The sequence below is a fragment of the Dreissena polymorpha genome, chromosome 4, assembly GCF_020536995.1.
Source record: "Dreissena polymorpha isolate Duluth1 chromosome 4, UMN_Dpol_1.0, whole genome shotgun sequence".
Lineage (NCBI taxonomy): Eukaryota > Metazoa > Mollusca > Bivalvia > Myida > Dreissenidae > Dreissena > Dreissena polymorpha.
This window is the reverse complement of record NC_068358.1, coordinates 30,340,116-30,366,940: the sequence shown is the minus strand read 5'-3', so window position 1 is coordinate 30,366,940 and position 26,825 is coordinate 30,340,116. Positions and strand designations below refer to the sequence as shown.

The window sequence follows — 26,825 nt, the reverse complement described above, 5'->3', positions numbered from 1 at the left end:
TGCTTGTTTTCTTTGCATGGTCAGAACAACGTCAAAGTCACACACAAATCGGAAGCAAACTATTATTGTTTGGTTTTTGATCTATTGCACAATCTCATCTTAAACATGAAACGTGATCAAGATCTACTGATTCCATAAAGCATGTAAATAGTTGAGTACTTTTTTATTTGAAACAGGTGGAATTCAGTTCACGGTTTTTATAATTATTGCATTATTTCTTGATAAATGCATCAATTATAATATTGACACTTTGACCTAATTAACGCTGATACTACTGCATTTCGATTGAATAACCCTTTTTCAAAATGAATTTTTCACCAAGTCTTCAACATTAAACTGTTCCTGAGTCGTTCTTCAGAATGATAAAAGACTCAATCAGTTTCACAAACTTGACTTACTCCTTTAACATGAGAAACTTGCATTTACAATATCATGAATTTTTATGTTTATATCTTTTATAGTGTAAGAGTTACACTCTGCAAAAGAATTAATTATGCAGATATGAACATCAAAAAAGGGCAATTACTCACAAGTGAGATGTGCAGAGTAACAGTTCTTGATAACCACACTTTGCCCTAAGGTAGCGCCACTGCGTTGATTTCCCGCGATTTCTTCTAAGATTGAAGAGCCTTTTTACCTGTTTACTTATGGATATCTATTTTATGCAAGTACTACTGTGAAGGTGTCGTGGCTGAGTGGTTAAGGCAATAGACTAAAAATCTTTTGGGATCTTCTCGCGCAGGTTCGAATCCTGCCGACAATGCATACTTTTTGTGACACGTTTTATTTCTTTTATAACGTTATTTGATTTTATATAGCATATAAGCTATGCTTATTGTTAAATAGTAGTCTGGTTTCCAGCAAGAACACAAAAATTGCAATTCCTACCTGTATAAACCAAGCTTTGCATCGAAGTACAAAATTTTCATATTTTTACTTGTGCCATGCGCTCACCAAAATATTGCAATTTTCTCACTTCTTATTGAAAAAAATGTTTCATATTCACTCAAAACAAATAAATATCCTCTATTTATCTAACATAAGGAAACATCTTTATAGTATGTGTTATTAAAAGAGGCTTTTGTCATAGAAGATAGTACATATATATTTGCTTGAATTGTGAAAATTTTGCGTCTGTCGATATAGCCACTTCAGTTACAGTCAATAGAATCAGATATGCTTGTATGCTAAAAATGATTACTTTGGATAGCTTAATAATACTGTTTTCATTCATACTCATTACTTTAACATGCAATATGCTGAAATTTTTATGCACATACTTTAATTTTTTAAATTAAAACGTTATGACTAAACGGTAAATCTGTCTATTTCTTGGTATTTTTGCTGTATATAGTGTATCTATAAAAACTAAGTTCAAAATATTACTTAAATGATACTGTTTTGAATTTTATGACACTTTGTTTTTAACCAACCCAATTTCTACTCTAAAATCAGATTATTTTTTTTTAAAGCATGGAAAGCCTAACCCAAAATTTGCATGTAAGTTCAGTGAAATGACGCTGATTAAGAAAATAATACATTAGATTATATTTGGAAAGGTGCCCATTGCAGTGGCGCTACCTTAATGAGATATATAATACTTATACAGACTTATGTCAACAGGTTTAAAATGGGAACCATAAACATTTATTGTCACCTTTGTTTAAAAATACAGGAAAACCACTTTTCCTCAATACTAACAGTAACAAAAAAATAATGAAATCAATTTGTTGTATATTGTTACACGATTGAATGTCCCATCTATCTGATTCAAAAATAGTACATGTTGTATTGGAAATTGAATAAAACATTTCTGTTAATATTTAAACTTTCACCTTAGGTCAGTTAACAACAACAACTGGCCACATCAGTAACTCAAGCACACAGGCCACTATCAACATGATGCTGACACTTCTATGTCAGGTAGTCACACAGGCCACTATCAACATGATGCTGACACTTCTATGTCATTTAGTCACACAGGCCACTATCAACATGATGCTGACACTTCTATATCATGTAGGCACACAGGCCACTATCAACATTATGCTGACACTTCTATATCATGTAGGCACACATGCCACTATCAACATGATGCTGACACTTCTATGTCATGTAGGCACACAGGCCACTATCAACATTATGCTGACACTTCTATATCATGTGGGCACACAGGCCACTATCAACATGATGCTGACACTTCTATGTCATGTAGGCACACAGGCCACTATCAACATGATGCTGACACTTCTATGTCATGTAGGCACACAGGCCACTGTCAACATGATGCTGACACTTCTATGTCATGTAGGCACACAGGCCACTATCAACATGATGCTGACACTTCTATATCATGTAGGCACACAGGCCACTATCAACATGATGCTGACACTTCTATGTCATGTAGGCACACAGGCCACTATCAACATGATGCTGACACTTCTATGTCATGTAGGCACACAGGCCACTATCAACATGATGCTGACACTTCTATGTCATGTAGGCACACAGGCCACTATCAACATGATGCTGACACTTCTATGTCAGGTAGGCACACAGGCCACTATCAACATGATGCTGACACTTCTATGTCATGTAGGCACACAGGCCACTATCAACATGATGCTGACACTTCTATGTCATGTAGGCACACAGGCCACTATCAACATGATGCTGACACTTCTATGTCAGGTAGTCACACAGGCCACTATCAACATGATGCTGACACTTCTATGTCATGTAGGCACACATGCCACTATCAACATGATGCTGACACTTCTATATCATGTAGTCACACAGGCCACTATCAACATGATGCTGACACTTCTATATCATGTAGGCACACAGGCCACTATCAACATGATGCTGACACTTCTATATCATGTAGGCACACAGGCCACTATCAACATGATGCTGACACTTCTATGTCATGTAGGCACACAGGCCACTATCAACATGATGCTGACACTTCTATGTCATGTAGGCACACAGGCCACTATCAACATGATGCTGACACTTCTATATCATGTAGTCACACAGGCCACTATCAACATGATGCTGACACTTCTATATCATGTAGGCACACAGGCCACTATCAACATGATGCTGACACTTCTATATCATGTAGTCACACAGGCCACTATCAACATGATGCTGACACTTCTATATCATGTAGGCACACAGGCCACTATCAACATGATGCTGACACTTCTATGTCAGGTAGGCACACAGGCCACTATCAACATAATGCTGACACTTCTATGTCAGGTAGGCACACACGCCACTATCAACATGATGCTGACACTTCTATGTCATGTAGGCACACAGGCCACTATCAACATGATGCTGACACTTCTATATCATGTAGGCACACAGGCCACTATCAACATGATGCTGACACTTCTATGTCATGTAGGCACACAGGCCACTATCAACATTATGCTGACACTTCTATGTCATGTAGGCACACAGGCCACTATCAACATGATGCTGACACTTCTATGTCATTTAGTCACACAGGCCACTATCAACATGATGCTGACACTTCTATGTCATTTAGTCACACAGGCCACTATCAACATGATGCTGACACTTCTATGTCATGTAGGCACACAGGCCACTATCAACATGATGCTGACACTTCTATGTCAGGTAGGCACAAAGGCCACTATCAACATGATGCTGACACTTCTATGTCATGTACGCACACAGGCCACTATCAACATGATGCTGACACTTCTATATCATGTGGGCACACAGGCCACTATCAACATGATGCTGACACTTCTATATCATGTAGGCACACAGGCCACTATCAACATTATGCTGACACTTCTATGTCATGTAGGCACACAGGCCACTATCAACATGATGCTGACACTTCTATATCATGTAGGCACACAGGCCACTATCAACATGATGCTGACACTTCTATGTTAGGTAGGCACACAGGCCACTATCAACATGATGCTGACACTTCTATATCATGTAGGCACACAGGCCACTATCAACATTATGCTGACACTTCTATGTCATGTAGGCACACAGGCCACTATCAACATGATGCTGACACTTCTATGTCATGTAGGCACACAGGCCACTATCAACATGATGCTGACACTTCTATGTCATGTAGGCACACATGCCACTATCAACATGATGCTGACACTTCTATATCATGTAGGCACACAGGCCAGTATCAACATGATGCTGACACTTCTATGTCATGTAGGCACACAGGCCACTATCAACATGATGCTGACACTTCTATGTCATGTAGGCACACATGCCACTATCAACATGATGCTGACACTTCTATATCATGTAGGCACACAGGCCACTATCAACATGATGCTGACACTTCTATGTCATGTAGGCACACATGCCACTATCAACATGATGCTGACACTTCTATATCATGTACGCACACAGGCCACTATCAACATGATGCTGACACTTCTATGTCATTTAGTCACACATGCCACTATCAACATGATGCTGACACTTCTATGTCATGTAGGCACACAGGCCACTATCAACATGATGCTGACACTTCTATGTCATGTAGGCACACAGGCCACTATCAACATGATGCTGACACTTCTATGTCATGTAGGCACACAGGCCACTATCAACATTATGCTGACACTTCTATATCATGTAGGCACACAGGCCACTATCAACATGATGCTGACACTTCTATGTCATGTAGGCACACAGGCCACTATCAGCATGATGCTGACACTTCTATGTCATGTACGCACACAGGCCACTATCAACATTATGCTGACACTTCTATATCATGTAGGCACACAGGCCACTATCAACATGATGCTGACACTTCTATGTCATGTAGGCACACAGGCCACTATCAGCATGATGCTGACACTTCTATGTCATGTACGCACACAGGCCACTATCAACATGATGCTGACACTTCTATGTCAGGTAGGCACACAGGCCACTATCAACATGATGCTGACACTTCTATGTCATGTAGGCACACAGGCCACTATCAACATGATGCTGACACTTCTATATCATGTAGGCACACAGGCCACTAATAACATTATGCTGACACTTCTATATCATGTAGGCACACAGGCCACTATCAACATGATGCTGACACTTCTATGTCATGTACGCACACAGGCCACTATCAACATGATGCTGACACTTCTATGTCAGGCAGGCACACAGGCCACTATCAACATGATGCTGACACTTCTATGTCAGGTAGTCACACAGGCCACTATCAACATGATGCTGACACTTCTATGTCATGTAGGCACACAGGCCACTATCAACATGATGCTGACACTTCTATGTCATGTAGGCACACAGGCCACTATCAACATGATGCTGACACTTCTATGTCATGTAGGCACACATGCCACTATCAACATGATGCTGACACTTCTATATCATGTAGGCACACAGGCCACTATCAACATGATGCTGACACTTCTATGTCAGGTAGGCACACAGGCCACTATCAACATGATGCGGACACTTCTATATCATGTAGGCACACAGGCCACTATCAACATGATGCTGACACTTCTATATCATGTAGGCACACAGGCCACTAATAACATGATGCTGACACTTCTATATCATGTAGGCACACATGCCACTATCAACATGATGCTGACACTTCTATGTCATGTAGGCACACATGCCACTATCAACATGATGCTGACACTTCTATATCATGTAGGCACACATGCCACTATCAACATGATGCTGACACTTCTATGTCATGTAGGCACACATGCCACTATCAACATGATGCTGACACTTCTATGTCATGTAGGCACACATGCCACTATCAACATGATGCTGACACTTCTATATCATGTAGGCACACAGGCCACTAATAACATGATGCTGACACTTCTATATCATGTAGGCACACATGCCACTATCAACATGATGCTGACACTTCTATATCATGTACGCACACAGGCCACTATCAACATGATGCTGACACTTCTATATCATGTAGGCACACAGGCCACTAATAACATGATGCTGACACTTCTATGTCATGTACGCACACATGCCACTATCAACATGATGCTGACACTTCTATGTCAGGTAGGCACACAGGCCACTATCAACATGATGCTGACACTTCTATGTCATGTAGGCACACAGGCCACTATCAACATGATGCTGACACTTCTATGTCATGTAGGCACACAGGCCACTATCAACATGATGCTGACACTTCTATATCATGTAGGCACACAGGCCACTATCAACATGATGCTGACACTTCTATATCATGTAGGCACACAGGCCACTATCAACATGATGCTGACACTTCTATATCATGTAGGCACACAGGCCACTATCAACATGATGCTGACACTTCTATATCATGTACGCACACATGCCACTATCAACATGATGCTGACACTTCTATATCATGTAGGCCCACATGCCACTATCAACATGATGCTGACACTTCTATATCATGTAGGCACACAGGCCACTATCAACATTATGCTGACACTTCTATGTCATGTACGCACACAGGCCACTATCAACATGATGCTGACACTTCTATGTCAGGTAGGCACACAGGCCACTATCAACATGATGCTGACACTTCTATGTCAGGTAGTCACACAGGCCACTATCAACATGATGCTGACACTTCTATGTCATGTAGGCACACAGGCCACTATCAACATGATGCTGACACTTCTATGTCATGTAGGCACACAGGCCACTATCAACATGATGCTGACACTTCTATGTCATGTAGGCACACAGGCCACTATCAACATGATGCTGACACTTCTATATCATGTGGGCACACAGGCCACTATCAACATGATGCTGACACTTCTATATCATGTGGGCACACATGCCACTATCAACATGATGCTGACACTTCTATATCATGTAGGCACACAGACCACTATCAACATGATGCTGACACTTCTATATCATGTAGGCACACAGGCCACTATCAACATGATGCTGACACTTCTATGTCATGTAGGCACACATGCCACTATCAACATGATGCTGACACTTCTATATCATGTAGGCACACAGGCCACTATCAACATGATGCTGACACTTCTATATCATGTAGGCACACAGGCCACTATCAACATGATGCTGACACTTCTATGTCATGTAGGCACACAGGCCACTATCAACATGATGCTGACACTTCTATATCATGTAGGCACACAGGCCACTATCAACATGATGCTGACACTTCTATGTCATTTAGTCACACAGGCCACTATCAACATGATGCTGACACTTCTATATCATGTAGGCACACAGACCACTATCAACATGATGCTGACACTTCTATATCATGTAGGCACACAGGCCACTATCAACATGATGCTGACACTTCTATGTCATGTAGGCAGGGAGGCATCATTAATACAAGCACACAGGCCACTATCAACATGATGCTGACACTTCTATATCATGTAGTCAGGGAGGCATCACAGTAGCTCGCCAAACTACTGCCAGTTATTCATGAGTTATTACCAGATCGTGAACAAGTATCGTAAAACCAGTCCACATACAACACGACAATAAAAACACTTTTAGGACATTACAGAGGATTGGTCTGTCCTGTTCATGCATAATCTTGTCATGTTCTCTATGAGTCTGGTTGATTTGATGAGGATTGGCTTAGGATATAAAGTGTTAAGAAAAGTATCTAACTATTAATGAGATGATGAAGTTGTTTATATTACGCTGGGGTCTAAACAATTGGACCTTTACATGTATGACATATACATATGTATATTTATGGATTATTAAATCTCCTTGGAACCGTAATTTGTATGGGGAAAGATCCATCCCAAATACATGAATATCACATTTCTATTTAAACTGACAATAATTTTCCTTTAACCATTTTCAGCACATCTTTGAACCAGTTGAATATGAAGCGAGACACATTTTCATGCATTAAAAAATGTATCATTTTTTTCAAATAAATAATATTGAAATCGGCAATTCATAGATGTCAAAGTTCCTTTAAAAGCCCAAGACCACAGTAAACATGGCCTACAATGCAATAACAGCCATAAAATAAGTGAGTTTTCTTCATAAAGCCAAAATGACAGCAGAAAGCAATTTTGCTAAAAAAAATATTCATGAGTGTGTCACGTTGTTATCAGCACGTGTACACACAATGTGCATGAGTATTATATAATAAACCTGTCAATGGTTGTTTTGTTTCTGTTTTTATTATATCATGATTTCAATATAAAAAGCATGACAGTAAATCATGAAGCCAGAGGGGGGTAATTTATTACACATAAGGACAGAAGTGTATCCTGTTTTATGAAAATTTTACCATGAATTAAAGTTTAACTACTTTCATATAAAAACAAGGATGAGGCCTTGCCAAGTTTCCATGCATGACTTTTTCCAAGAGAAATGGGGCCTTAATTTCTGCTTTAATGCAGGACAAAACGGAGTTCAAAAACAAGAATTTGCATTCTGAATAAGCTTTTTTTGACGGAAGGTCAACTCAGGTGCAACAATAATCTCCAAAGCGTGTTGGTAGGAGATCTAGTGACGTGGGCTGTTTTATGGGCAGCACTAACAAATGCCTATACATCATTTTGATTTCTCAATACAAATGCCAAGTTGGACAACTTGAAATTATTTTTGTATGCGTGTTTATCTGTTGTTGTGTCATTTGCCTCAGTCACGTTAATAAATTTTCAACAGCCACAGAAAAAACTAAGCAAGGAACCATCAAAATATATAAATAAATTTACTTCAATTTTTTACTGAATCATGTTGTTTATGCCATTAAATAAGAACAATAGTTTGTTTGTTGTTCAACCTTATTAAAATCTAAATCAATACAGCCTGTGTACAGTTATTTAAAAATTGTGTTTAGCAAACATTTACAAACATTAGTTTGCTGTCATAGGACGTGCCCTTTGTTTTGCAGCCTACCAAAAATAACGATGAGCAGCCTACCCTAAATAACGATGATCACACTGGTAATGCAAACACATTTATAACCAATGGCACTGCTATATAAACAGAGAAAAACAAAAGCCACGTGCAAGAGGTAACTTTCTCAGTTTTTTTTTAATGTTGTATCCTTATGATATGTTTTTGAGACAAGGCACATGGTGGAGTTAATAAATGGTTTATCCTATTGGAAGAAACAAAAAACCGTCGGGGACGCGTGATGCTCCCCAAAGTTTTTTTTGTCACAATATTGCACTATATATTCAGATAAAAGGAAACGTCTTAAGGGCACAGTAGTTGGGGGAACAAGAATTTTTCTATATAAAATTTCAAAGGGCCATAACTCTGTGAAAAATCATCCGACCAAAACCCGCTGATAATATGCACATCTCCTCTTGGTAGTGAAGCTTCCCATAAAGTTTCATTGAATTCCGGACATTAGTTGCTGAGAAATAGCCCGGACAAAATTGTGCACGGACGGACACACACACGGACGGACAAATGGACAGACGGACGAACAGACGGACGGACAGACGAATCGGCGACTATATGCTTCCCCCCAAATTTTTGGGGGCAGCATAATAAACTCACGGAATGAAGGTAGATGCTTGCCCAACAGCATGAACTGGATGAACAATAACAATATTTTTACAAAATAATACTACTTAGAAATAATGCAAAAAAAATTGTTTGATGATCCAGCATGTATAGTTATCACTGTGCTTCAAAAAGTGAAATGTTGATAATATTCAATAAAACATAAACAAAAATTGAGCATGTTTTAATAGGTGGTATTCATGAAGTTGCAGACACTTTGATTCGTGATAAAGGACACTTCGGATAACAAACACTATCAACAAGTTGGGCACTCTGATAACCGAGTTTTATCTTCTACCTGAAATGCATTTATGTATATTACTGCTATTCTTACCAAACATTTTGCATCAATGTGCTTAGTAAAGCTCGACACATTGGGAATCTATGCATAACTGAATTACAAACACACATGAAATATAACCGATGACGTTCTTTTAAAAAAAATCACAATACTATTAATTAATACTATATATATTATTTATCCCACTTTTACAGCGAATTCAGTTGATTAAAGCCTCGTTTATTAAATATCATCTATAATCAACGGCAAGAAATGACGTCAATATTTCGACGAAATGATGACATAAATCCAGCGAAATTATCCAGTCAAACTAATTTTGTTTAAACAAAAAGGTTTACAAAATAAAAAGTGGGATGAATTGAATAATAGTTTGTGTTGATTATAGATCAGGTTAATCATGCTCGGCACGAAAACGAAAAAGCACTCGCCAAGGCTCGTGCTTTTTGTTTTCTAAGCCATGATAAACCTGATCTATAATCAACACTAACCTATTATTCTCTATATTTGCAATTTTTAAATAAGATTAAAATGCTTATTTCTGAAGAAATAAATTTCAAGTGAAGACCAGAAATAATTGTTTACATAATGAACTTGTTTTTAGTGGTAACTTAAGTTTAAGAGAGATGACAATGCAAAGGATCAGGTGGATCAACACGATCGCGTTTAATTTTACTTATAACTCTAAATAACGGGAGAGAAGGGGTCTTTAAGAAGCAAATAAACCTTTGTTCTTCATTAAATCAAATGTCATTGGTGCTCAATACTAATGCCTAGCCACAAAATCAATAAGAGAATTGAAAACTCCCTTTGTCTTGAGCTCTGCTTATAGGGAGCATTTGTTGGTTGAAGTAAAAGAATTTCAGACCTGCATTGCTGCTGATATTTATCTCTAAGTAGCAGTTTTAGCAGAGTGATGTTTCATGACATTCTATCTTATATATAAGTAAATGGCCTTAGTACCTTTATAAGAACATAATTATACATGCTTTAGATAAACCGTTTCGCAACAAAGAACGTTAGTTACACTTGTTGATCCGGGTGACATGAAAACTGAAATATATATGCTTATATAGACTTAACTCATCAGACAGTTTCAAATTTATCTTTCACATATATACAAAATCATAATCATATTCCTAAGGGATAAGAAAATTTTACTGTAATTTGTTTTAAATGTACTTCAGTACCTACATTTGTTTGGATTGCCTGCTTACTATAACAGTTTTCCACAGCGAATTCTGCATTTATGATTCACTTAAAAGAGTGTGTTATATCTGGTCAAAAAGTGTTGACTAATCAGGAATAGAAGTGCCATTGTCAATGAGATGATCGATTAGAAAAGTGTCCATGACAATTTGGCATCCGACTATTTAAACATTTGAATTTTCTCAAATACGGAAGTAAACTAAAATGTAACATGTTTTAACCTAAATGGATATATTGATTTGGATTTTGAATAGTAACACGTTCTTTGTTTATTTCCATTGAAGCATTTTTATTTTGTTGAAATATGCACTGATCTTCCAATTCATGCTAATTATCAATGGAATTTTATCGTTTTTCTATATAATCCACCATTTTTTCTGCAAATTTCTTTCGCAATACGAAGTGCTATACCATTAATCAACCAAACAATGTCCCGTGTTTGAAAACCAAATGAACAGAACATAAATGCAAAAAAGCTGAACAACTCTCCTATCGAGCGAGGCTTTTGTTCTTCTCTGTTATCAAAGTGCCATCTGTTATCAAAGTATCCACATACGTGGCGTGATGATTTTGGTCCAAAAAATATTATATCTTGTTTGCATCATAATTGCTCTTAAATTATTATTGGTAAATGATAAAGTGTTTCTATTTCTATTTCGAGTAAGTTTCAAACATTTTTTCACCCACATGGATACCTCACCATTCTCCAATCATTTATCAAAAATAACAAGATGTGTTTGTGAAACACAATGTCCCCTATATGACGTTTGACCTTGAAGGATGACCTTGACCTTGACCCTTCACCACTCAAAATGGGCAGCTCCATGAGATACACATGCATTTCAAATATAAAATTGCTAGCTTCAATATTGCAGAAGTGACATTACATGAGCAAATTTGACCCATATATTTGACCTTGAAGGATGACCTTGACCTTTCACCACTCAAAATGTGCAGCTCCATGAGATACACATGCATGCCAAATATCAAGTTGCTATCTTCAATATTGCAAAAGTATTCATAAAATAAGCGATTTGGGCCACATATATTTGACCTCTGACCTTAAATGGATGACCTTGACCTTTCCCCACTCAAAATGTGCAGCTCCATGAGATACACATGCATGCCAAATATCAAGTTGCTATCTTCAATATTGCAAAAGTATTAATAAAATAAGTGATATTGGCCACATATATTTGACCTCTCACCTTGAAGGATGACCTTGACCTTTCACCACTGAAAATCTGCAGCTCCATGAGATACATATGCATGCCAAATATCAAGTTGCTATCTTCAATATTGCAAAAGTACACTGTTACTCCAATATAGTGCGGTCCGTTATAACGCTGTGTCCAATATAACGCGGGGGGTCCTTGGATCCCGTTTTTTCTCCAACCTTCCATTTCTGATTCAAATCCATGTTATGCAACTTCATGTATTTTCATAAATTCAAAGAAGCCGGCGATCACAGCTTGATTGCTTTATCCGTCCGTTTAACTGATTTTAATCAATTAGAGGTTAAACGACACTCGACAGCTAATTGGTTTTAACCTGTTGTGTTATGTCAATAAAGGTGTGAAAACTCGCGAGTCAGTGTTTATTACATGTATTCCCTATCAGAGCGGTTCGATGCGCTAATTTCAATAAAGCAAGTGCAAGCGGAATAATTATCAAATTAAAGTTATTTAAAACGATTACCTGTTTATGTTTTGTATTTATCGTGTATTGTATTTCATTGTATAAACTATGGCTGTGTAAGTGTGTTATCGTTTATTATATGCTACACATGCTTGATAAATAAAAATATCTTTGTGTGTGTTTAATGTTTCAGTACGTATACGAAAAATAAATTAAAAAATCCTGACTATTTATTTACATGCTAACGCAGTGTAATGTTAACTGAGATGCACTAAAATTTTTGCCCGTTATAAGAAAGTCCACGGAAAGCACGTTTTTTACATGCTGAGTATGACGCAATAAAACATTTCTTTGTACATGTATCGTATTGCATTCAATCTAAATTTAAATTCGCTCCTCCAATGAAAGCTGTTCTTATAATGCACTGTACTAATTTTTCTGAAAAATGGCGTAGGCATATGAATTTGTTTACGAAGTTCGTAAACATATTTCTTGTCATAAATGTTAAACATTATTTTTTCGTAAGTGATGTAATTATATTGGATTATCGGATAAATGTACACATTAGAAAAGCGGTAGTTATACTGTTATCGTCCGATTCGGTTAACATGCATGTATTTGCGGATGACAACACAGCCTGACGATACACAGGACCTATATTATAGGCTATACTTTACCTGTTTTTATAGCCCCTTAAATAAATAAGCTCAAAACTTATAACACTGTGCGTTTATAACGCTGTTGCGTGGCTTGGACCCCGTCATCCGCGTTATATTGGAGTTACAGTGTATTCATAAAATGAGCGATTTTGGCCACATATATTTGACCTCTGACCTTGAAGGATGACCTTGACCTTTTACCACTCAAAATGTGCAGCTCCATGAGATACACATGCATGCCAAATATCAAGTTGCTATATTCAATATAGCAAAAGTTATTGCAAAATGTTAAAGTTGGCGCAAACAGACCAACCAACCAACAGACCAACCAACGGACAGGGCAAAAACAATATGTCCCCCACTACTATAGTGGGGGACATTAAAAATCCTATTATCTCCATTTTTGGACAGATTACCAGAATAGGAAGTTTTTCTTATCTGGTTTTGAAAGGTAAACAAATTATTGCATGTTTTAATCATAATGCATTTGATTTGTAGATTACAAAAATAATAATGCAATAATTTGACAAATGTGAGCTGTTCGTGAAAATAATGATGGGCTTTGTGTACTGAGTGGTATAGAACAAGTGAAGAGAAAATTAAACACTGAAGAAAAACATCTTGTCATTTAAGTTTCCTCACTTTTCCCTGACTTCTCCCTCGTATTTGAACCAAGGCTGACCCATGGAAGAGCTGTCTTGTATAAGTTTCTTGCATTGTTTTCTACAGTGCTTATATGCTGTTACTAAGTAATGTTGTATTTTTCTAAGTAAAAAAATCCTCAAGACATGTACATTGATTTTCAGCAGTAACAGTGACCTTGAATGTGACCTTGACTCAATGCACTCCATGTGAAAACGAAACGAAACCTTTGATACTAAGTTTCTATGCGTGTATTAGAGATCTCAAGAATAAACCATTCTTCTAGATATATTAACAGTGACTTTCACTTTGTTCACACCAATCCCATGTGCTATCCCTTGATTCATCTCAAGTTTTTTTTGAATGCCTCATTATGTTTTTTTTATTCATTAAACACAAAAAATCTTCAATGTTAACTAAAAATGACATTGAACTAACACAACTGATATGCAATCCCCTGTTAGATCTGGACATCAGTTATTCATGAAAAAAAGTGTCAATACACGAGTCCAATTTGTTTATTTTAAGTGGAATTTTTTTCTTTTTATTTAATAATACTGACCTTGACCACATCTGCAATCTGACAGCAAAGTTGTGATGTTATGAAACTAATTATATGTTTGAAGTTGCATGAAACTGCTTGATTCATTCTTGAGTTATTAAGCAGAATCCATTTTGCTTTTTTTAATAAAAGTGTTCCTTACCTTATGTATGACACATGAAACCCTAGCTTGCACTGAATATCAAGGATTTATATGTATAGTGTCATTACAATAGCTCAAAATTGACTTAAAAACAATGTTTCTATATTTACTTTAAATATAACATTGACACCACCTACCATGTATGATGCAATCCAGAGCTAGATTGGGATAAGAGGCATTTATATAAGAATTTTCATAAAAATAAACCGATTAGTTATTGAAAAATTAAGCAGAGTCCGTTTTTAATAACTGTGACAATGACCTTGACCCCATCCAAACAAAATTCAAATGGTGTGGGGGGTATCTTCATACAATACATCTTAATATCAATTTTAATGAAAATATCTATTAAAGTTGGATTTTTTTGGAATAGAGGTAACTTCTTGTCTTAATAGCAAGTGTGTAAAGTAATAAAGTGTAAAAAGGGCCTTTATTTTAAGAATTTTTGTAATATAGTTACCAAACTTTGCTTATGGGGTAATATTAATAGATGGAATACATGTTTAAGTTTGAAGGAAATCTCAAAAGTCATTCCTGAGCAACAAGCTTAAAGATAAACTTAAAACTGCCTTTCAAGTGAGTATGTAATTTTGTTTGGTAAAAAAAAAGCCCCTAACTTTGACAAAATCCAGGCTACAGTTACCAAAACTTATCATAAATATGCTTGACATGAAAACATTTCCAAACAACCTATCACTGTTTGAAACAACGTCACTACTGCACAAACAACTCCCAAGAACCTGTCAATCTATGATACAAGGTCATCACTGTACCTTCATTTTGATTGCAGATTTCCCAGATGACGGTGCAGAGATATGCAAATGAGTATCACGCATCTCTACATTGCACTGAGTGATACAGGCATCATTCTGGGCTGACAGGGCGGCCACTAGACACTGAAGATTAGCCATATTGACTGATTTTTGTTAGATTGCATAATGAATTAAAGACATGCAAATTAGGCAATAATGTATCATGAATAAATTTGATGGATTGGCAGTATGCCACTAATTTTAAATGAGTTAAAAGTTGTTTTCGCCATGATGAAATCTGAAGCCTCTTTCATGACCACAACTGAAATCCATTCAATGATAACAAATTTATATGGCATGCATTAAAGAATGAATTTATCATGCAATGTTAAAGGGATCTTTTCACATTTTGGTAAATTTACAAAATTGAAAAAAGTTGTTTCAGAATCGCAAATTTTCGTTTTAGTTATGATATTTTTGAGGAAAGAGTAATACTGAACATTTACTATGGCCATATATTGCCATTATATGCATTTTTTGATGATTTAAAAACATGAAAATTACAAAGCGTTGCAACGCGAAACAATTGAATAATTTGGAGAGTTCTGTTGTTGTCGTTTTATTTTGTGAAACTACGAAGATTGCTTATATAAAGTATAAAATACGTCGTCTATACATACTTGGCAGGATGGCCGAGCGGTCTCATTGGTTTTAACTCCAGGACTCTGGGGGTCACTGGTTCGAGCCCGGCTGTGGTCTACCTTTTTTTTCTTTTTTAATTTTATTCTTGATTTTTTACTGGAGCTTTTTAGATCCAATGTTTAAATTTATCAATATAAAGCATTTAATGACAAACTTCAAAACATGCCAAAATCTGTGAAAAGGCCCCTTTAAGTAAAGATTATAAAGTTTTAGTGTTGTTTCTTTTTTCCTTTTTTTCTCATTAATTATTACACAATCTTCTATTTCATATTGCTCTCTACAGCAATTTAGGAGCAGACTATTATAATAAAATTTCTCAATTTTTTTCTGAAAAAATGTATGCTTCCATTGCTATGTATGTCATTATACAATATAGGCCACAACAAATTAATCAGTTGTTTGACCCCCAAACTTTGAAAAGGGCGCAAACAAAAAATATTCTATGTTCCACCTTATACAAGATCGATGCTTTACTTAAACTAAACATCTGACTCTAAAAGTTCACATTCTGCATCAATAACATTGTTAACACTAACCTGGGTAAAATGTGCATTTTTAAATGAGGAATCTCCATTCTTCTGCAATTTCACAAGCACCCTTTCAAACCTTGGTTGAGCCATGTCATCAAATCTGAACAGTCTAGGGGCACTGCTGCATAGACTGTGCTGTAGTGAAAGGTCTGGTACTCTTTTCCTGTTCACACTTTTTTTTAAAACATGAGCATCTTGAATTGATCTTAACTGCCAAACTGGTCTGGTACATTTTCGAACAGCATTTGACATTATAGACATATTGTCCTTCATAGATGCTTTTGCCCCCCTGCAAACTATGAAGAGTTGCAAAAAATGGGCTATGCTCTGTGAAAAGAGGGTTTAATGCATGTGTGTAAAGTGACATCCCATATTAGCCTGTGCAGTCCCCGCAGACTAATCAGGGACAACACTTTCTGCTTTAATAGTATTTTTCATTTAAAGACAAATCAATCAATATAAAAATTGCCATTCACATGCAATAGTGTCTCTGTTGCTTAACCATTTATTCCAACCTCACGTGTAATTTTTGAAAACAGTTTAAGACTCGCTACACAAGTTTTGAAAATCCTCAAAAGATCCATATAATAGATATTTTGGAGCATAGTAAATGTTCAGTATAACTGTTTCCTCGCATATATCATAACAACAACAAAAGTTTGCAAATCTGAAACTATTTTTTTCCAATTTTGTCAATTTAACAAAACGTGAAAATTAAGGTCTCTATAAATACACACTCGATATTAAAGGGACCTTTTTATGTTTTACTAAATTGACAAAATTAAAAACAATTGTTTCAGATTCATTGGCAAATTTTCTTTGGAGCTATGATAACAGATATTTGTGACGAAACATTAACGCTGAACATTTACCATTGCTTTAAAATATCCATAATATGCATCTTTTCATGAATTTAAAAACCTGAAAATTATAAATGTGAAACGATTGAATAATTTGTAGAGTTCTGTTGTTTTTTGTTATATTTTGTGTCACCATGAGGATTGCTTATATAAAGTATAAAAAAACATCACTCATCGTATGAGCACCGATGGCAGAGTGGTCTCTAAGCATAAGACTTTTACTCCAGCGGTCAGTGGTTTGAGCCCAGTTGAGTTAAAAAAAAATCTTTAATTATATTCTATTTTTTACTGGAGCTTTGTAGATCCAATGTTTATATTAATCAATATAAATCATTTAATGACAAAATGGCAAAATCTGTGAAAAGGTCCCTTTAAAGTGAAACTTGTTCTATAAGCTTTGTTTTCAATAATTTGCTGCATAAAAAAATCTTGCGACAAATTAACAAACTTTCGAAAACAAATGAAAACTATGTATGACAAACTAAATATACCTGACACTTAGTTATTGTTTACATATTTATGTCGACACAGTCGATTGCACAATTGCTTCATATTATTTCGGATATGAGCACTCCTCTACCTGACTCAGACGACTAAACACAGACTGTGTATCGTATTTTGATCTCAGTACTCTAGGCGCTTCTTGAAATCTTTAGTGTGCAAACATCTGTCTACAAAGTATTGTTTACAAATAATGTAACCAGTCAATTTGGTACCTGAAAATTGGAAAGATCAAAGGAAATATGATTTCTGCTATTTGAAAAACACGGGATGCAAAATGAAATCGTCAGTATGTAGGTGAGTTTGACCAAATGCAATTTGTAAACACTTCATTAGACTTATGCAAAAATGGACGTTGTTCAGTTAAAGACATTTGTAAAGAACGCTCATTTTCGTTTTCAAATGGAACGAAAAAAATGCACCGAGTGACTAACTCAGTAATTTTCCATTTAATTGATGATATCATCATATGCAAGCATTGGCAAAATGTTAAAAATTGAAGTATGGAATGGCATATGGGTTCACATTATGTTTGATTTAAAATTTAAATTAAAGAACAAGTCGGCAAAAGTCTTCAGACTCAGTAGGGTTCAAGGGTTAACAAAAATCTGAATCATTTCAAAAATTGTGTGTGGGTGCTAATGGTTAACCAATGGAATGTTAATTGAAATGTTTAAAACCTAATTTAAAAAGATGATTTTATTCATAGAAACCACTATTTTTTTGAATACATAGCATAATTTGTCACATACAAATCTGGACATTCCATAGCCATTGTCCGGACATCTGTTCCTTATTGGGACTGACCGCTAGGACATTTTACACCATCCTTTATTTCACATTTTACTAGACTAATAAATACTCAATTTATTTGCAAATAAATTAGATAGGTGTTAAAGAGTTTCATGAACACAAACGTCTCCATTTTTTCAAGTAAGCACAGTTGCACCATCTACACATGACCTCATTAGGTGACTTGAAATGTCCCTATTTGACCAAATTGGGAAAAGATATTTCAATTGAACATGCATGTGTTCATCGTACTTTGCAATGTATCTGCACCAATCATAGTTCTTATTTGACCAATCACCAAATATTTTTTTTAATCAACTGGTATTTGTCTGCATTCAATATTTTTTATATATCGCTGCTTTGAAAGAGTTAACATGTATACTTAAACCTATGGTTGTATGCTACATAGCAATTTTATATATCGCTGCTTTGAAAGAGTTAACATGTATACTTAAACCTATGGTTGTATGCTACATAGCAAAGTAGTACCTTTGGACCTGATTGGATCATAAAACCTAATAAATTTAGCTTTTGTCAATAACAATACTTCAATACTTGTTAGCAATAAATAGTGTTTTTCCCAGACCCTTTTGCGGCGCTCTGCATTCTGAAGAGCCGCTATGCCCTTTTCAAAGACAAATGCTGCCAAGCATGCTTATTGATGACATCTTAATCAGTGATATTTTTTGCCCAAAATTACCGCCGATATTCGGCTGCTTCCCAATTGCAAAAAATGACGTTTTTCCCAAAAATCTTACCAAAATTTCCCAAAAATGACCAAATTTTCCCAATTAAGCCAATAAGATTACAATGTCATTTAGCGTTAATTTCGTCGAGTGCCGATCGAGCTTGTCGAGTCTTCGCCGAATGACAACTGACTTACGAATGTTCGCAATTGTAGCCGAATACGATTTTACGTTGCTATCCACACATCTCTCTCAATATTGCGAAGGATACCGACGATAGTCGATGTATCCCGATTGTGAACGCCTGTTTTTACACACGTCCAAGATGGCGGCAAGCAGACGAGAAGTGTGCGATGAGCAGCGAAAATGATAAATGACACTAAAATTAACAGCGGATATCACATGGTTATTAGGAGATAATTTAATGTGTGTGTCAATTAACGCAAAATACTATGTTTGAGATGAACAACAACAAATATTTATTAGAAATGTTCACAGTGAATGTGCGTCACGGAAATCTGTGTTGCCAATCTGTTGGGAAATTGGAGTTCACAAAGTTAACTTAAAGCATTTAAGACGAGAATCGTTCGAAAATGGAAAGAGACAAACATGATTTGATTTATATGTTAGTGGATCTGTGTATATTCAGATTCATATGCATATTCTGCTTTATTATGTTTGTCACGCTGTATAGTTTGGTGAAATAGCATTGAACTGAGGATGTCAATTGTGCAAGATATTAAAAGGTAAACAAATGAAATGTATTATTTTAGCTCCATTTAATACAACATTAACACAGCAAGAACACAAAAGCGTGTTTTTTAATATTTGTTAATGTTTTCGCCATATCATATTTTACTTTAAAAAACATCCTGAATTAAATTCATACTCTTAAAGAGATTATGATTAAATCATAATGCCATTATGGTACATGTATATTGAAGAATCTATAGATTATTGCAAGTTTAAAATGCATGTGGAAGGATATTAACTAAACGTTGTCAGAAGACATGAAAGCAACACTTTATAATATAAAAATGCTGTCAAACATGAACTTAGCAATTTTTATTCTGTTCTTATAATCATATTTATAATGTTTCCCAATTCCATGGTTCATCGCGCTATTTTCCCCAATTTCATGGTTTATCGCGCTAATTTTCCCAATCCAAATGCCACAGGCTGTAACAAAAAAATTAAAAAAAATCACTGTTAATTGCCCCAAATTACCAAACTTCTAATCAGAGTGTGGCCAAAAGGCAGCGAAGATGTCAATATAAATAGATAATTTCAGAGGCGTTGTGGCTTTGTTGTACCAAGCACACTAATCAGTCTGTGATGTGTACGCGTTCACAATAAAGTCGTGGAGAGTTACTTAGCAGACTTATGAAAACCGAGTGTAGTCCTCTTGGAAATGTTGTATTTCATGCATAATACACAGCGTGCTCCAGCTAGGATTTGAAAAGGGCAGGGGGGCTTTTTGTCAAAAGGGCACTTTTAATCGTGCAGTATTTTGTCAAAAGGGCACTTTTAAGCGTGCCGTCTTATCCAGAATGGATACCAAATGAGATAAGACAAACATGGTTTCATTTATATGTCAGTGGGTCTGTGTATGATCAGATTCAATCATATGCATACATGTATATTGCTTTATTATGTCTGTCATGCTGTATAGTTAAAGACATAAATTACACTTAAGTGTGTTTTGTTTATATATATATATATATATAATTTTCCCACAACTGCCACTGTTGCGATTGAATGTTTCTCCCAAAACCAGGTTTTCATGGAATGTTTTGCCCTCTTTTGGCTAAGCTTACCATGACCCTTTGCCATCCCGGGAAAAACAATACAACAAGCAATCCCTTTCATAAAAACTCCATTGCATGAATGCCTAAAAAATCCCTTTTTTGTCCATAAATCACTTATAAGGTAATACTGTTACACACTGTCACAAGCGTTTTGATAAAAGGGAAGGGATAAATGAGAAGGGAATAAAGGGTTAAACGATGGTCTGTTTAAGCAAAACAGAGCTAGAATAGCAAGTTTTAAAGTAATCTTATAAAACCAACATAGTGTTTCACAGATATCGGGACAAATAGTCCCATCTCGGGAAAGCAGGACAAACAGCCCAAAAGCAGGACTGTCCCATTAAAATTGGGACTGATGGCATGTCTGTATTTAATATATTTATAAGGGAAAAGTTTTTTAAATATACTTGAACAATATAGTTAAGGCTGCATTAGATACTTTTTAAGATGTTTGTGTTGGCAAACTCATGTGCTATTTTGATTAATTAACAAGTATTATATAAGACAATATGAACTTTTATTGGTGTGAATAAACCCAGAAGAAACTAGTGACAATGAATTTTCTATTTTGGCTTCAAACTATGTACCCCGGTAGTAAGTTGATTTGTTTCTAGTAGCACTATGAAAGGGACCTTTTCACAGATTTTGGCATGTATTGAAGTTTGTCATTACATGCTTTATAGTCTACAAATGTTTATATACATGTAGAATCTAAAAGAGCCCCAGTAAAAAACAAGGATAAAATTGAAGAAAGAAAAAAGTAACCTTCAACTGGGCTCGAACCACTGGCACCTTGGAGTAAAAGTCAAACGCTTAGACCATTCTGCCATCCGTGTTTATAGAGAAAATGATGTATTTAATACTTTATATAAGCAATCCTTGTTGCGTCACAAAATATAACAAAAACAACAGAACTCTCCAAATTATTCAATTGTTTTATGCTGCAATGCTTTATAGTTTTCAAGTTTTAAATTGTCAATGATGCATATAATGGAAATTTTAGAGCATGGCAAATGTTCAGTATTACAGTTTCCTCGCAAATACCATAACTACAACAAAAAAGTGCAAATCTGAAACGATTTTGTCAATTTACCAAAATGTGAAGTCTTTGTCATGCTTTTAGTTACTATGGCGCAGAATTGATACTTCTTCTCAAAAATTATCTGATCAGAAAAAACTCTGGTATTTAATATTAACTTAGACATGTGATCACGAGTACTAGTGACATACAGTAGACACAGAATTATTAACAATCTTTCAAATCTTGCTAATTATCCTTAGTGATACATGATATATTTTCAAATTGACAATACATAAATTAAGTATACAGATTATCAAAAATTAAATTATATGTATAACTCTGTAGTACATGTTTATGTGGGAAAATCATCTTTCACACAGTGTCAGTGAACTCCAGGACCTGGTGTACAATGTTGGTCAAGATAACCAATTTGTCAATTTATCTTGGGTAAATTTCCATTTGTGGTTGATTTTTATTGCCTTTGTGTGTCCACCAGACCAGTTTACCTAGTCCAAGTATTGGTCCAGAATCAACGGCTTGATTTGATAGGAAATGGGAGACAGTCCACAATTCAGTGAAAGGTCACACAACATTAATACATGAAATTAAGGCATACATGTCACTGAGTAAGACTTTATTTTCTATGTGGCTTAACATTATAATGCAGACTAAAAATTGGCAAAAGAATTAAGTTCTTGAAGTTAAGAAATTAATGCAATATGCCTTAAATATTTTTTTTATTAAAAAGATAAAATTCGTTCTGGGAAAACAGTAGTGTGTACTTTAGATTTGTATACCGAATTGTTGCTTCAAAATCCATCTTATGACAGCTGGCAATCTATTAAATTACAAATGTTGCCTTTAATTTTTAGCTTTTTAGCTTACCTGTGAACAAACTGCTCATGGTCAGCTTTGTGATTGTATTTTGTCTATTGGTCGCCATGCGTTTTCCACATTCACCTTGAATACTGTTTAGAGCTTACATTTATTGTCAAATCTTCATGAAATTTGGTCTGAACATTTGTCCCAATGATAGCTCTGTTGATTTAAAAACAGGGTCACATGAGGTCAAAAACTGGGCCAACATATCAAATAAAAGAAAGTTTTTTTACACTCACATTTTAGTCTTATCTTCATAAAAAACTTAAACAATTGTTTATTGATATCTCTGCCAAGTTCAAAAATGTTTCCGACCTTCGAAAAAAAAAAAGTCACACATGAACACTTAATTATTGAACACTATAATGTATTTTTCATATAAAATTAATAAATTTCATATCTCTTAGTAGAATTTTTGTGGCAAATAACTTTGCCAAAAATTAATGGACCAGAATGAATTTCACACTTTGTCTGACATACCACAATAGACTCCACCCAAACCATCCCCGTGTCCTCCCCCCCCCCCCCATGAGTCTGTAGCTCATGTACATGTAGGTAGAAGATTCACATTTCAAAAATGAGCTTTATATATGAAAGGGTTTTGTAAAAAAAAACCTCCGAAAAGAGGCTATTATAGAAAAAATTCCAAGTCCCATAACATCGCAAAAAATCAATGGATCGTAATTTCACACTACACAAGTAGGTCATGTAGGAGACTCACATACATAAACAAATCAGCTCAATATCTGGAAGTGTTGCATTAAAATCCTCTGAAAATTATTTTTAGCTCATCTATTTTTGAAAAAAAAATACGAGCTATTGTCATCACCTTGGCGTCGGCGTTGGCGATGGCGTCGGCGTCCGGTTAAATTTTGCGTTTAGGTCCACTTTTCTCAGAAAGTATCAATGCTATTGCATTCAAACTTGGTACACTTACTTACTATCATGAGGGGACTGGGCAGGCAAAGTTAGATAACTCTGGCGTGCATTTTGACAGAATTATGTGCCCTTTTTATACTTAGAAAATTGAAAATTTTGGTTAAGTTTTGTGTTTAGGTCCATTTTATTTCTTAAGTATCAAAGCTATTGCTTTCATACTTGCAACACTTACTAACTATCATGAGGGGACTGGGCAGGCAAAGTTAGATAACTCTGGCATGCATTTTGACAGAATTATGTGCCCTTTTTATACTTAGAAAATTGAAAATTTGGTTAAGTTTTGTGTTTAGGTCCACTTTATTCCTACAGTATCAAAGCTATTGCTTTCATACTTGCAACACTTATTAACTATCATAAGGGGACTGTGCAGGCAAAGTTATGTAACTCTTACTGGCATTTGGACGGAATTATGGGCCCTTTATACTTAGAAAATTGAAAATTTTATTAAGTTTTGTGTTTTGGTCCACTTTACCCCTAAACTATCATAGATATTGCTTTCATACTTGGAACACTCGCAAACTATCATAAGGGTACAGTAAAAGGACAAGTTGAATAACTCTGGTTGTCAATTTTACGGAATTATGGCCCTTTTTCGACTTAGTAACTTTGAATATATGGTTAAATTTTGTGTTTCGATCCACTTTACTGCTAAAGTATCAAGGCTATTGCTTTCAAACTTCAAATACTTTCATGCTATCATGAGGTTACTGTACCTGGCAAGTTGAAATTTACCTTGACCTTGACTCTTGACCCCCCCCCCCCCCCGATTTTTTTTTTTTTTTAAGATCATCTCACAAATAACCACCACCCCCCTCACACTATACTATACCCCCCCCCACCCCACCCCCCACATTTGTTTTTTGAAACGGTTAAAAAACACAAATATTTATTTTTATTATTTTATGTTTGAAATACTGTCCAACCATCGCACCCAAGAATACCCCCCCCCCCCCCCCCCCCCCCCCCCCCCGAATTCCCCCCCCCCCCATAATTTTTTTTTTTAAGATCATCTCACAAATAACCACCACACCCTCACACTATACCCACCCCACCCCCAATTTTTTTTGTAAACGGTTAAATAACACAAATATTTATTATGCCTCCCTTCGAAGAAGAGGGGGTATATTGCTTTGCTCATGTCGGTCTGTCTGTCGGTCGGTCCGTCCACCAGGTGGTTGTCAGACGATAACTCAAGAACGCTTGGGCCTAGGATCATGAAACTTTATAGGTACATTGATCATGACTCGCAGATGACCCCTATTGATTTTGAGGTCACTAGGTCAAAGGTCAAGGTCACAGTGACCAGAAATAGTAAAATGGTTTTTGAATGATAACTCAAGAACGCATACGCCTAGGATCATGAAACTTCATGGGTAGATTGATCATGACTTGCAGATGACCCCTATCGATTTTGAGGTCACTAGGTCAAAGGTCAAGGTCACGGTGACCCGAAATAGTAAAATGGTTTCCGGATGATAACTCAAGAACGCATACGCCTAGGATCATGAAACTTCATGGGTAGATTGATCATGACTCGCAGATGACGCCTATTGATTTTGAGGTCACTAGGTCAAAGGTCAAGGTCACGGTGACCCGAAATAGTAAAATGGTTTCGGATGATAACTCAAGAACGCATACGCCTAGGATCATGAAACTTCATAGGAAGATTGATCATGACTTGCAGATTACCCCTATTGATTTTGAGGTCACAAGGTCAAAGGTCAAGGTCACGGTGACCCGAAATAGTAAAATGATTTTCGGATCATAACTCAAGAACGCTTTTGCCTAGGATCATGACACTTCATAGGTACATTGATCGTGACCCGCAGATGACCCCTATTGATTTTCAATTCACTAGGTCAAAGGTCAAGGTCACAGTGACAAAAATCATATTCACACAATGGCTGCCACTACTAGTGTTTTTCCTAGGAGGACAAAGGGGCATGGCGCATTACTTTCAAAAAGGGCATTTTAGCGCGCAGTTTAGGCAAAAAAGGGCACAAACGTTCCCTGAGTACCTGAGCTACGGGGAAACATGTAATCGCATCAGAAGCAGTTGTGGTTAAAATAACATATAAACAAGCATATTTAATGGTAATATACGTATTTAACTTACTATGATTTATATTAATATATTTACCTTGCAATGTACTTTTAAGTTCCATGCTGTTTCAATAAACTGTACAGCACGACAAACATAATAAAGCAATATATGCATATGAATCTGACTATACACAGATCCACTAACATATAAATGAAACGATGTTTGTCTTATCCCATTTTCTAACAATAATCTCGACAGATGTTTAAAATAACATTGCGAGTAAATTGATCGCTAACAATATGCAAACACTCGTTTCCGTGACATACATCCGCCGAGTAGATTACAAATAAATAAATAATGTTGTTGCTATCTAAAACATTTTTATGCATCGTTGATTATCACAGACATTTCATTAATTCCTTCTTAATGTTTACAGTACAGCCAAAGCGGAACAAACGTATTTCGCGATCCGCGGCGGCAAGGCGAAACGAGTCGATGCCGCGTCAGTCGTTGAAGCCGCGTCATTATGCGGCGGCAAGTCGCATTTCGCCGCGAAACTTCGCATCTGTCCGCCGAGGCATG

General features: G+C 36.1%; 3 protein-coding genes and 1 non-coding gene across 14 annotated transcripts in view; 3 read left to right on the top strand and 1 right to left on the bottom strand.

Annotated features, from left to right (window-relative positions):
* LOC127880272 (nucleoside diphosphate-linked moiety X motif 17-like) overlaps positions 1-18,190 on the bottom strand; it is a 37,353-nt gene extending 19,163 nt beyond the window's left edge. The window contains exons 1-3 of one of the 10 annotated variants that reach the window (XM_052427615.1): positions 18,087-18,190; positions 16,720-17,009; positions 15,503-15,625 (exon numbers count right to left, since the gene is read on the bottom strand). In XM_052427615.1, coding sequence (XP_052283575.1) covers positions 15,503-15,625; positions 16,720-16,986 — 390 coding nt within the window. In that variant the 5' untranslated portion in view covers positions 16,987-17,009; positions 18,087-18,190. Of the gene's footprint in view, positions 1-15,502; positions 15,626-16,719; positions 17,041-18,064 lie in introns of those variants that run through there. The other 9 variants (XM_052427611.1, XM_052427618.1, XM_052427614.1 and 6 more) reach the window with 9 other exon arrangements.
* The window catches only part of LOC127880260 (uncharacterized), a 132,188-nt gene that overhangs the window by 52,761 nt on the left and 52,602 nt on the right, over positions 1-26,825 (top strand). Inside the window, exon 2 of one of the 2 annotated variants that reach the window (XM_052427583.1) lies at positions 24,143-24,316. The exons of the other annotated variant lie outside the window; for it this stretch is intronic. The gene's annotated coding sequence lies outside the window, so the exon portion shown is untranslated. The remainder of the gene's footprint in view (positions 1-24,142; positions 24,317-26,825) is intronic. 2 annotated transcript variants of the gene reach the window in all.
* Trnaf-aaa (transfer RNA phenylalanine (anticodon AAA)) lies at positions 682-763 on the top strand. The gene has a single exon. It is a non-coding gene; the product is annotated as a tRNA-Phe (tRNA).
* LOC127880267 (uncharacterized) overlaps positions 18,260-26,825 on the top strand; it is a 536,299-nt gene continuing 527,733 nt past the window's right edge. Inside the window, exon 1 of the mRNA XM_052427603.1 lies at positions 18,260-18,371. The gene's annotated coding sequence lies outside the window, so the exon portion shown is untranslated. The remainder of the gene's footprint in view (positions 18,372-26,825) is intronic.